General features: G+C 39.1%; 1 protein-coding gene across 2 annotated transcripts in view; it reads right to left on the reverse strand.

The window, feature by feature from the left end:
- Positions 1-13442, reverse strand: part of fras1 (Fraser extracellular matrix complex subunit 1) — a 423924-nt gene that overhangs the window by 230422 nt on the left and 180060 nt on the right. For both annotated transcript variants that reach the window (XM_048599246.1, XM_048599242.1), the window contains exons 5-6: positions 7773-7932; positions 4191-4324 (exon numbers count right to left, since the gene is read on the reverse strand). In XM_048599246.1, the coding sequence (XP_048455203.1) occupies positions 4191-4324; positions 7773-7932 (294 nt within the window). The remainder of the gene's footprint in view (positions 1-4190; positions 4325-7772; positions 7933-13442) is intronic.

Raw genomic sequence — 13442 nt, forward strand, 5'->3', positions numbered from 1 at the left:
GTGTGGCATCAAGGATCCTGAGCTAAAGTACAGTCAGTGGGAATCGGGAGGCAAACTCTCCACTGGGAGGTGTCATATCTCTCACAAAAGATGATGATTGTTGAAAGGTGGTCATCTCAGACAAAGGACATCATTGTAAGAATTCTTCAGGATAGTGTCCTCAATCCAACTATCTTCAGCTGCTCCTGCAATGAATTTCCCTCCATCCTAAGGTCAGCATCGAAATATTCGAAATTGATGGAGTTAGGCTCCGCACCAATCATGACTCCTCAGATACAGAAGCAATCCATGTCCAAATGTAGCAGGACACAGATAATATCCAGGCTTGGGCTAACAAGTAACCTTTGAGCCACACAACTGCCAGGCAATGACCATGTCCAACAAGAGAGAATCTATCCGTCATCCGTTGACATTCAATGGTATCACCATCACTGAATCCCACACTATCAATATCTTGGGGGTACCACTGACCAGAAAATGAATCAGACTAGCTATTAAAATACCGTGGTTGCAAAAGCATGCCACATGTTGGGATTCCCATGGGAAGCAACTCTCCTCTCGATTTCCCAAAGCATGTCCACCATCTCCAAGTCACAAGTCAGAAATGTGATGAAATACTTCCAACTGCCTGATGAGAGAGTGCAGTTCCATCAACACTTCAGAAGCTTGACAGCATCAGGTCAAAGCAGCACCCTTGACTGGCACCACATCTACATTTACACCTTTCACCATGAACAGTGTGTAGGATTAGTAGGGAAATCAGCATTTCATGATTGGCTTGATTTAACACTAATTCCACAAAGTTTATTCATTGATTAATGATACTATTCTTCTCAACTGCAACTAATTAATATTTTAGCACTTTAATATGATGTGACTCTGCTTATCCCCACTTGACAAACAAATGCACCTTGCGATTGTGCAAAGAGTGAAGACGTTACACTAATATTTGAGAGTTAACTTTGTAAAGTTTTTAAATTATCTATTTCTTTAGATTTTCATGACTCAGAATATCTATCTAAAAATACTTCACTACTTCATTCTTTTAACATACTCTGTGTAACCATCTGTTTGGATCAGTATTTTCTGATCTGCATTCACTTTAAATGGCTTTGAGGTCATATACAACTTTTTTTATACTGTATCCTTTGTCTTTAAAAAACAGGGGAATAAAAACGGTTTCAGACTTTCAAACACAACATATAAATGAAAAGCATATCGCAAATGGCTCTATGATCAACAAATCTTCATGATAAGTCACTGCCTAATTTAGTGGGGACTTCACTAGTTACATGAGAATTGAGAATAAGCTCAACATCATGAATCATTGAGTTCTGAGTCCATACACCCCCAGTTCTCAAACAGAATAGAAAAGAACATTTCAAACTATCAAGAAGTCAAAAGGAAACAATGAACAAACCATAGTGAAGAGAAAGGCTCATCCATATTGACAATATAATGAACCAATCAGGAGATAATATGAAGTGACATCAATGTTCTTCACCCTTAGGACACAATTAGAGACTGATCATCAATCCTCTAACTTAATTAGCAGTGAGCTACACTTTATCCAGGCCAATCAGAATGCAATTATGTGCTGGGTTGTGGCTTAGAAAGAGTTAATAAGCAGCAACATTCTATGATCAGAGCAAACGTGCAAGTGGAAGCAGAAGAACTTCAAACTGTTGGAGAAAGATCAGAGAATGAGTGTCGAACCCAGTCCTACTCATTCCATGACATCATTTCTCCCTATTTCCATCATTTCATCCAACTATTACACTTATAATTAATTGTCCCTGGACACAGAATTCTTTTTCCCACTCAGGCTTCAGGAGCTGTTGTTTAGCTGCTTGGCCTTAACCCTTCAAACTCAATACCTCAGTCGACCACCTTGTCATCTCCATTCTTCTCAACAAAGACCATCGCACTCTTCCAACTTACTTTCACCCCATCCTAACAACTTGGGTATTGTTATTCAGTATCCCTTAACTACCATCACGTTAAACACAACTGAGATGCCATTCTCTGCAAGTGAAGACTACAACACAAGTGCAAGTTGTTCAGTTTTCAAGAGTATGTTGATAATTTTGTACATTAGAGATTGAGAATGAAAACATGGGTGGCAAACATAGTTATAGGCTTTTTTAAAGTCTAACAGCAAAATAAAGCTGATATTACAAATTTACTCAGAACTTAAAGGCAAAATGAAAGCACTTCCCTTTTACAAAACAGGTTGGCTGTACAGAGTGAATAGAAGCATGCATGATTCAAGAAACTCCCTGCTGTAAGTTTTCTAAGTTGCTTTTAAGACTAATCTTTTTTGATTGCCTGTTTAAAATCTGTTAAATACAACGAAATCATTCAATGTTCTATGCCAATTAGAACCACTATGGAGTCATTTTCAGATGTCCTCTCACTGCATCGAGTCAAATTCCTGTCTGATAAAAACAAGCAGATAATACACATGACATTTTAATGCAATTTCTTTCCATAAATTACCTCGTAAGCATCAACCCCAGAGATTATGACTTTGCAGAGTACTGAAGCAACTCAGTGATTAGGAAATTGAAAAGTTAATGGAAAACACAGAACAAAGAATGATACAAATTGAACAAGAAGTGTGCTTGTACCATGGTGGTAGTGTCCCTGTCTCTGAGGCAGGGGGCCTGGGTTCAATTCTCACCTGCTTCAGAAGTGTGTAACAACATCTCTGAGCAGATTGATTATGAAATAGCTATAAATAGAACATGTTCAGAATAAAAGACAGGCGTTGACATATGCCCAAAGTGGTTGGAGCAGAAACCTGTGATCAGATTTTCTTGTCCCAAAAACATTAGGAATGGATTCAGGAATTAGAAAAACAGAAGTGGATTGGTCATAAATATGAAAATGCTCCCACAAAGTAAACTACCACACAAACTCCTAATGGCTGTGTAAAGGTATCTGCTCCAATCCTTTCACTAACAGTTTACCGGCTGCTAAATAGAGAAAAAAAAAATTCAGTAATCAGTCATCTCCATTACTTGAAGTAGTACTGGCTTATTTTAATGAGTTTATTTTAACAGCTGATCTCATTATGAATATGTGGCTGAGTTTCAAAAGCTAAAGAAACACTTAGATATGGTTGTTTTCCAGTTGGTCAGAGGACTGAGTATTAATGGGCGTTAAAGAATTGTCTGTTTTTTTTATTTGGTTTCTAAATAAACTGTTTGATGTTTTTCACAATGTAATAACCACTAAAGGGGATTTCATTTTATTGTTTAAATGGACTATGGCTTATTTCGCCAATGCAATAAAATGGCTGTGTTTGACTGTTTTACTAGAATGCGCTGAAACAATTCTGTTTTTCTGTGGTCGTCAGAAATTTTCTTTAAAATCTTTATTTCAAAGGCTATTACATGGTTCCTGCAATCAATACATTGTGGACACTGGGTGAGTTGCTATCAAGGATACATAGGAAACATTAAGGAGGACTGGGCTGGGTGGAGAGGTGGAAGATGAAGGTTAGCTGGGGGGCAACAAATTGATGTGGAAAGCTGGACCAATGTCCCAGAGAACCAAGCCAGGCCTTTCTATTGACTCACCTCAGTACCACAGGCTTCTATCACTGCTACAGACCTGTTCAGGGAAGTCACAGAGCCATACATTGTACATACTACCCTACCCCTTCTCAATGTCTCTAAGAAGCAAAAGTATGGAAAGAATGAGAGGAAATGATGGGTTCAAGTTGGCAAAGTCATAACTGCCTTGACTCATGTCCTTAACTGACGATAAAAATTCAGAATACTGTCTTCCTGAAGTCAAAGCCAAGGCCCAATCATTTTCAGGTTGAGACCTCATTCAAACACTACAGGTAGGCTCCAGGATCCAAATGGACGTTAGAGTGCAGTCTGTCAATTGTGGGAAGCTGGCTACATAATATGCCAAGCTCATCAACAGGTTGGTATCTGGGCAGATTCTACCATTACCATGCTTCACGTGGGCCGCAAAATCAATTTGCATTTGATAATTGCAGTCCGGGTCCTGAAATATAAAGCATCCCAAGAAATGTGCAAGTTCTATGTTTACAAATAAATGTTTTGCAGGCAAGAAATGGAGGTGTGAAAAGTTTGAAATCTGTCTCGGGATGGATAACTGATGATGACTTTACACTTTTTAGTTTAAGTACAGTATAATAACATGCCACGTACCTTCTTACAGTATAAGGGCTGGCACTCTGCAACGTAGCACTCCACCTCACCATTACTGCAGACACACTTTGAACAGTTGGTTAACTTCCAGTCTTCGCCATCCCTATACATTCTTCCCTCAAAAAGGCATGACTCTGTTCATAGAGGCAATTGATGCAAAAGATAAGCAACATGGGAAAATAAGGTGTGAAATTTGTTGCTGGCCTGAAATTTTGATATGCATCATCAGATTTATATCTGAAAGAAATAAAAACTAAAAAAGGAAAGCATTGCTGTTAAATAACATCCTATTTCTTAGACATCTGAATAGAATTTCACAAACAATTCCATGGCCACTTGTATGCGATGGATGAATGCAGATGCCAATATAAATACCCAGTTAATTTGTTTTCATGGCGATCACTGAGGAATGAATGCCTGTTATGCAACTGGTTAACCTTCTTTCACCTGTACCATGGGATTGTTTATGTCTGTCTGACCGAGAATACAGGGTTTGATATCCCAATCAAAAGGTGGTAGCTCCAACAATGCAGCATTCCCTAATACAGCACCGAGATGTCAGACTATCTCTCTAGGTTATATGCTCAAATTCTGAGTGTGGTTTGAATTGATTATCATTTAACTCAGGGAAAAAGTGCTATGAAATCAGACAAGGGGACTGTTAAAGCTCAAAAAGAAAGCAAGCTTCTCAGACAGCATTTTCCAAATGCACGATTGCTACCATCTGACAGCAAGGTCAGCAGATACTTGCAGTGCCATTACCTGCAAGTCACCCTCTTGAGCCACTCACCATCTTGACTTAGAAATATATCTCCTGCCGTTTAGTGTTGTTGGATCAAAATCCTGAAACTCCCTCCCTAACAGCATTGTGTGTGTACCTACACTAACTTGACTCAAGCCATTCAGAAAGGCAGCTTACCATCACTTGCTCAAGGACAATTAAAGAGGGGGCAATAACATTGGCCAGGCCAGTGAAGACCACAACCTCAATGAATTATTTTTAAAAATCCTATTGTGGATCTCAAAGTTTCTATTCCAGAATAATTTTCATACATAAATCCTTCACATGATTCTTCATTTTTACAAACATACCGACAAGTACCAACAATAGGCCACTCGTCCCTTTGACTTTGCTCCACAATTCAATAAATTCATGGCTGATTGGATTTTAACCTCTACATTCTTGCATATCCCTAGTTATCTTTCATCCCCTTGGTAATCAAGAATCTGGCTACCTCTGCCTTAAGATTATTTTAAAAATTTGCATCCACTGCCTTTTGAAGACGGGAATTCCAAAGGCACTCAATCTTCATTAAAAAAAAAGTCATCTCTGTCTTAAATTGGCAATCACTTATTTTTAAATTGTGACCCACCTAGTTCTAGATCCTCCCACATAGGGAAACTCCTTTCCACATCCCCCCATTCAATTTCCCTCAGGATCTTATATTTCAATAAAATCACCCCTGACTCTTCCAAACTCCAGAGAATACAGGCTTCGCTTGTCTAGGCTTCAATCACAAGGCAATTCACTCATTCCAGGTATAGGACACCTTCTCTGAACTACTGTCAGTGTATTAACATCCTTCTGTAAGTACAGTGACCAGTGAAGCATAACGTTCTTACTCTTGGATTAAATTTCACTCACAATAAAACATCATATTCTATTAGCTTTCATAATTACTTGCCGTCCCTGGATACTAACCAGTGATCTATACATGAGGAGACTCAGATCTCTCTGTATCCAGAGCTCTGTAATGTCCCACCATTTACATAATATGCTTCTTCTTTTTTTGTATCTGTCCTGCCAAAATGGATAATTTCACACTTTCCCACATTATACCCCATTTGTTGGTTCTTTGCCCACTCTCTTAACCCATCTTTATCCCTTTATAGGCTCCTTACATCCTCTTCACATCACTTTCTTATCTACTTTTGTGTCATCAGCAAATTTCATTACCACACTTTCAGTCCCTTTAATTTATATAAATGATGAGGATGAAAACAGTTGAGGCATCAGCACCAAACCCTGTGGCACATCATTCAAGACATTCTACAGCCTGAAAAAGACCCATTTATTCCTATTCTCTGTTTCCTGTTCACCAGCTAATCTATTGTCTATGCCAATATGTTACCCACAACACCATGATCTTTTAGTTTCTGCAATAACCTTTGACGTGGCACTTTATTAATTGCCTTATGGAAATGAAGTACAATACATCTACTGGTTCCCCATTGTCCATAGCACAAGTTATTCTTCAAAACACTCTAATAAATTAGTTAATCATGATGTCCCTTTTGCAAAATCATGTTGGTTCTACCTGTTAACTTTAAACTCATTAGTGTCCAGTTATAACGTCTTTACAAATAGCTTCTAACATTTTCCTTATGACAGATGTTAAGCCAAATAGCTTGGAGCTTCCTGCTTATCTCCCTTTTTGAATAAAAGAATTACATTAGCTATTTTCCAAAGTAAAGCAATGTTCCCCAAATCTAATGTGTTTTGGAAAACTAAAAGCAACACATAACTACCTCACTAACTACTACTTTTAAGACCCTCGGATGAATCCATCAGGACCCAAGCACTTATCAACTCGGAACCGTTTGCCGTGTACTACTTCCCTTCTACTCCCTGGATATTGTATTTTCTTGAGTTACTCCCTCCTTTTCAATTCCTGATTTACAGCTACTTCTGGGTTGTTACTTGTATCCTCTCTAGTGAAGACCAACGCAAATTACCTGTTCAATTCACCTGCCATCCCTTTACTCTCTGCGAGTAATTCCCCAGCTTCATTTTCTATTGACTTAACATTTATATTGTAAACTCTTTTCTTTCTAAGAATATGACAAAACATTTCCATTCCTTTATACTTTTGGCTAAATTTCTCTAATAATCTAAATTTTCATTCTTCATTCAAATTTTAGTAATTCTTTGCTCTTTTTAATATTCTGTCCAATCTTCTGGCCTGGCACCCCTCTTTGCACAATTATGTTCCTTTCCTTTGTGTTTGATACTATTTTTGAAATTTTTGTTGGCCATGGATGGCTGGTCAGCCCTTACAATTTTTCTTATTTGCTGGAATTTATCTGCGCTGTCTAGAATATCCTACTAAATGTTTGCCAGTGCAACTCTAGCACCTAACTGCCAGTTCACATTCACTAACACTGCTTTCACGACCTCAAAATTGCCTTTGTTTTGATTAAGAACAGTAGTCTTGGACCCACTCTTCTCTCTCTTAAACTGTATGTAAAATTCAAAATATTCTGGTCACTGCTCCCCTGAGGCACTTTCACTAGAAGTTCAGTAATTAATCTAAATTTGTTGGTCAAAACTAGGTTTAAATTAGCCTGCTCTCTGGTTGTTCTAAGAAATAATCGTGAAAACATTCAATGATTCTTCATCTAGCCTACATTTTTTTCCAATGTTCATAAGTTAACATCCAAAAACAAAATAAACTGTGAAACAAATTTGACAATATGGTTTGAACATTACGTCCTACTTTGTTCCTGCATACAGTTTCTTTGTTTCTACATGACATTTACTCTCTAACAGATGCATAAAAGCAGTAAAATTTGCTGGCTTACCTCCAGTCTTGACACATTTTGGACAGCAGTCTCTGTCCGGAGTGTACTCAATTTCCCCTCTCCCACAGGTAACGGAAGGACAATATTTTGGGCCACATTCAACTTTCTTGTTGTTGCAGGAGCAAATAGTACACCTTGAGGTCATCCACTCTGTCTCATGCTGTGAACATTAAAAACAGAAAGAAGGAGCATCATCACCTTGAAGTAACAACAAATATCTGGTAGCAATCAATTTAAAAAGCACTTGCTAATATTTGGATATTTAACTTTGAATTCCAATTGAAGTTCTGTGCTTTTCTAGTACAGTAGCCACACTTCAACAATAGGCTCCTCTACTGTCATTTTGCTAATGTTTTCATGATTGTTGTCTGATTTTTTAAAGCTAATTTTACAGTACATGGTATCTAAAAGACCGATTTGTACACATTTGCCCAGAAGCAAAAAAAAACACATTTACTGAAGGTATAATGTGGCAGTAAATGCAGCTGTGAAATGCCTACAACGCTTGAGTCTGTTGTGTTATGAAAGTGACAGCACAGAATGGTAATTGCCTGTTCCAAAATGACAACAAACTGAAGAGTGAAGCAATACTGTGTAAGTGGAATCTCTGTAAGATCTGTATGAAGTCATAACATTGCAATAGTTACATTATTGCACAATTCATATAACAATTTACTTCTTGCAATACATCCATCAGCATTATTTACTTCAGACAAGTTGCTGACAAAGCTCGGCAGGTCTGGCAGCAGCTGTGATGAAAAATCAGAGTTAACACTGTGAGTCCGGTGACATGAGTTCTGAGAAGGGGTCGCTGGACTCAAAACTTTAATTCTGATTTTTCTTCACAGATGCTGCCAGACCTGCTGTGTTTTTCCAGCAACTTCTGTTTTTGTTCCTGATTTACAGCTTTCACAGTTGTTTCAGTTTTTATTTAGCACTATTTACTTTATTAATTATGGTTTCTTTTGTTTATCATTCCACGATGGTTTCTGGTTGCCTTTTATTGAGCTATTGCAAGCGAATATGAGATGACGTGCATACTCTGTCACATATGCTCAGATGAGGGCACTTCGACAAGGGAGCCTCTGAAATGTCCACCTTCTTCCTCAACTGAGTATTTCCCAGCACCATTGTCGAAAGGGTCCTCAACAGGGTCCTCAACCGGGTCCGACCCATCTCCCGCACTTCCGCCATCACCCCTCCTCTTCCCTCCTGCAAGAGCAATAGGGTTCCCTTGTCCTTACCTACCATCCCACCAGCATCCACATCCAGAGGATCATCAGACGCCATTTCCGTCACCTCCAGCGAGATGCATCTACCAGACACACATTCCCCTCCCCTCCCTTGGCCGCCTTCCACAGGGGCCATTCCTTCCAGGACACCCTGGTCCACTCTTCCTTCACCCCGAACATCCCCCCACAGCCCCATGGCACCTTCTCCTGCAACCAGTGAAAGTGTAACACCTGCCCATTTACCTCCTCCCTCCCCAGTATCCAAGGGCCCAAACATACCTTCCAGGTGAAGCAACACTCCACCTGCACTTCCCAGAATCTAGTCTACTCCATTTGCTACTCACAACGTGGTGTCCTCTACATTCGGGTAGTGAAGCGTAGACTGGGTGACCGCTTTGCAGAACATCTATGTTCTGCTTGCAAAAAAGACCCTCAGCGACCTGTTGCCTGCCACTTTAACACACCACCCTGTTGCCTGGCCAACATCTCTGTCTCTGGCTTACTGCAGTGCTCCAGTGATGCTCAATGCAAGCTGGAAGAACAACACCTCATTTTCTGCTTGGGGACACTGCAGCCCTCCAGACTCAATATTGAGTTTGATAATTTTAGGGCCTAAACTCTCCCATGTCCTAGCCCCCTACCCCACACACCATGTCTTGTTATCCTACTAACCTGCTATTACACAATACCTATTGTTCGTCACTAACAGTCTCCCTTAACAACTATTCACCCTCCTTGCGAGTTCGTTATCAACTCCTTTGTCTATCCAACTGCACTTCCCTCTCTTCGGGTTCTATCCTATCATTTACTTCCTACCCCATCCCCCTCCCAATTTTCTACATATAAACCAATATTTTCCCAGCTACCATCAGTTCTGAGAAAGGGTCACCGAACCTGAAATGTTAGCTCTGATTTTTCTTCACAGATGCTGCCAGACCTGCTGAGCTTTTCGAGCAACTTCTGTTATTTTTCCCCCGACTTACAGCATTTGCAGTTTTTTCAATTTTTATGAGATGAAGCTCGCTATTTGTTAAAAATAAAAATAAGAGGCTGGAAATAATCAGCAAGTCAGGCAACATCTATGGAGAAAGAATCAAAAGTCAACATTTCAGATTAATGATTAAGTAAATACTTAGAGGTGGAGGAGAGGAAGCTAATTTCTGAGTTTCTCCTTTCTACTCATCTTCGTTTATGAGATGACAAGACATCTTGAATATACTTAATGACTCAGCCTTGAAAGCCCTTTGTACTTAAGAATTCTATAGATTCACCACTGTTTGACATAAGAAATTCTCCATATCTCAGTCTTAAATAGGGGAGCACTTACTGAGATTATGTCCTAGACCTCCCACAAGGGGAAACAATCTCTCAGCATCTACCATGTCAAGCTCCCTAAAAATTTTGTGTGTCAATAAGGTCACATTTCATCATTCTAAATTCCAATGAGTAAAGGCCAAGCTATTCAACGTTTCCTCATAATAAACTCTTTCCACGTTCGGGCTCAACCTAACAAACTTGCATTGGAGACAGTCCAGAGAAAGTATCTCCTTCCTCAGATAAGGAGACCAAAACTGTTCACAATATTCCAGAGGTGGTCTGATTATTTGTTGAGTACTTTTGGCAAATTATGCGTTCCATCTGCCTTTCCTATTACCTGCTGAACTTGTTTGCTAGCTTTTTGGGGTTTATGCACAAGAATCCCCAAATCTCTTGATGCTGTGGCTTTCTGCAGTCTTTCTCCATTTAAAGAATATTCACCTTCTCTATTCTTCCTGCTATTATGTAGCATAACATCATATTTCCCACAGTATCTACCAAGACGTATGTCTACATACATCTGTAAATCATGTTACCTTCACCACTCTCCTTCCCACCTATTACTATGTTATCTGCAAATTAGGTGATAATATGTTCACTTCGCTCATCAAAATCATTAATTTACGTTCACATAATGTGGTCCTAGCACTTATCCCTGTGGCATTCCACAATTACAAGTGGTCATCCTGAAATTGTTCCTTTTATTGCCAACTCACTGTCTTCTATTAGTCAGTCAATCCTCTATCCATGTTAATATAATCCTCTATCCATGTTAATATACTACTTTTCCAGAATCTAAGGATCCTTGTAACATTACTACCAATGCTTCCACTATCTCTGTTGGGTGTACTCAGTACAATTTCCTAAGTAGTCTGTTTCAAGTTCCATAATTGAAAAGGCACTGCTGGACCTCAGTCTTGGAATGATGAGGTAAAGTAGACGAAGTGACAGTGGGGGGACATTTGGGGGACAGTGAGCTCTGTATTGTACAGTTTCAGATGATGTAAAATCAACATTGGTCAATATAGAGTAAGAATACATCAAGTTAATAAAACCCTGTGGTTGGATGAGGTGATATTGAAGGAAGTGAGAGTGGAAATTGTAAAGGCACTGGCAATAAATTTTCAATCTTCCTGAGATTAGGGGGAGGCACCAGAGACTGGGAAATTGGAAGTGTTATGCCCTGTTGAAAAATGGTTATATTAAAAAAGTTCCAATTATTATAGACCAGTCAGTTTAGCTTTGGCGGTGGGTAAAGTTCTAGAAACAATTACTCAGTATAGAATTAATAGTCACATGGAAACATTTCGGTTAATTGTAAAGAGTTACCGTAGATTTATTAAAGGAAAATAGTGTCTGACTGACTTGGTGGAATATTCTAAAAAGGTAACAGAGAGGGCTGACGAGAGGACAAGGTTGTCAATGTGGTGTACATGGCCTTCCAATAGGCCTTCTATAGCATGCCACACAAATTTGTGAGGGAAGTTATAGCTCATAGGAAAAAAGATGGTAACACCCTTGCACAAAATTGGCTGAATGATACGAACCAAAGATTAATTGTGAATGGGTATTATTCAAGCTAGAGGAACATATGCAGTATAATTCCTCATACACTGGTATTAGGACCTCTGGTTTCTCTGCTACATATAAGTAATGTAGACTTTGGTGTGCAGTGGAAAATGTCAATGTTTGCAGTCAACACAAAATGTGAAACTTGTAAAAATATCTTGTAAACGGAGAGGCAGACAGTAGGGAACTTCAAAAAGACACTGGCACGTGGGCAGATAGGTGGCAGATGAAGTTCAATGAAGAGATATGTGAGGTGATGCACTTTGGCACAAAGAGCATGAAGAGGTATTATAAAGTAAAGGATACTTTCCTAAAGGGTGTGCAGGACCAGACAGACCTGGGCATGTATGTGTGTAAGTCATTAAATGTCGAAGGACAGTTCAAGAGAGCTGTTAATAAAGCATGATGTTTTGTAGACTTCCTAAGTTGGTACAGAGAGTACAAGAGCAGGAAGGGTATGAAGAATTCCTGCAAGACACTAGTTTGACCCCAGCTGCAGTACTGTAGGCAGTTCTAGGTATCACCCTTGAGGAATGATGTGAATGCATTAAAACAAGTCACAAGAAGATTCAGAAAATGGTTCCAAGGATGAGACACTTTCATTATGAGGATATACTGGAAAATATGGAACTGTTTTCTTTGGAGAGGAAGAGGATCAGGGGAGATCTGATCATAGATTTCAAAATCTTAGGGTACCTGAACAGTGCAGATTGGGAGAAACTATTCCTACTTGTTAAATGATTGGGAACCAGAAGGCACAGTTTAACATGTTTTGCAAAAGAAGCAAATGTAAGATGAGAAAAGGGTTTTTTTAAACACATTGAATCATCCAGGTTTGGAATGTATTTTTGGGAAGCATAGTGGAGACAGGTTTGATTGAGGCATTCAAGAGGGCATTGGATGGTTATTTAAATAGAAACAACATGCTGATCCACAGGGAAAATACAATTTGGTAATTGGCACAAAGTTAAAATCCTCAGAGAGGTGACACAGGCATGATGGGCTGAATGACTTGCTTCTGCACCATAACAATTCTGTGGTTCTATTGCTGACCCTGCCACACTCTGATGAGTTAAGGGAATGAATAACACTTTTAACTACTCGAATTAAGTCGTAGCTCCATTTGAAGAAAGTTCACCTCAGGTGTCCACCAGAGAAATGAGGCTGCAAAATGCAGTATGAATACTAAGAGTTCACACAATTAGCTTTACACTCCAGGGCTGTAATGGGCAATGCTGTTCTGTCAGAGGAGTAACCTTTTTGATGGGATGCTAAGCAAGGTCCCATTTCCCCCACTGGTGGGTGTAAAAGATTCCTGATGCAATTTCAAAAAAGAGCAGGGAAATTCTCTATTATGACTAGTCCAGTTTTTCTTTCTCAATCAATATCACAGATAAGGATTTTCTGATTATTATCTAATTGTTGCTGGTGGTATCTTGTGAAAACAGTGAAGACAGGTCAAAAATATTTAATGGATGGCAATGCATTTGGGATATCTTAATGAGATAAAAACACTAAATAGATGGGAATATTTCTTTAATCTTTAACACCC

Source organism: Rhincodon typus, chromosome 1 (assembly GCF_021869965.1).
Source record: "Rhincodon typus isolate 14 chromosome 1, sRhiTyp1.1, whole genome shotgun sequence".
Lineage (NCBI taxonomy): Eukaryota > Metazoa > Chordata > Chondrichthyes > Orectolobiformes > Rhincodontidae > Rhincodon > Rhincodon typus.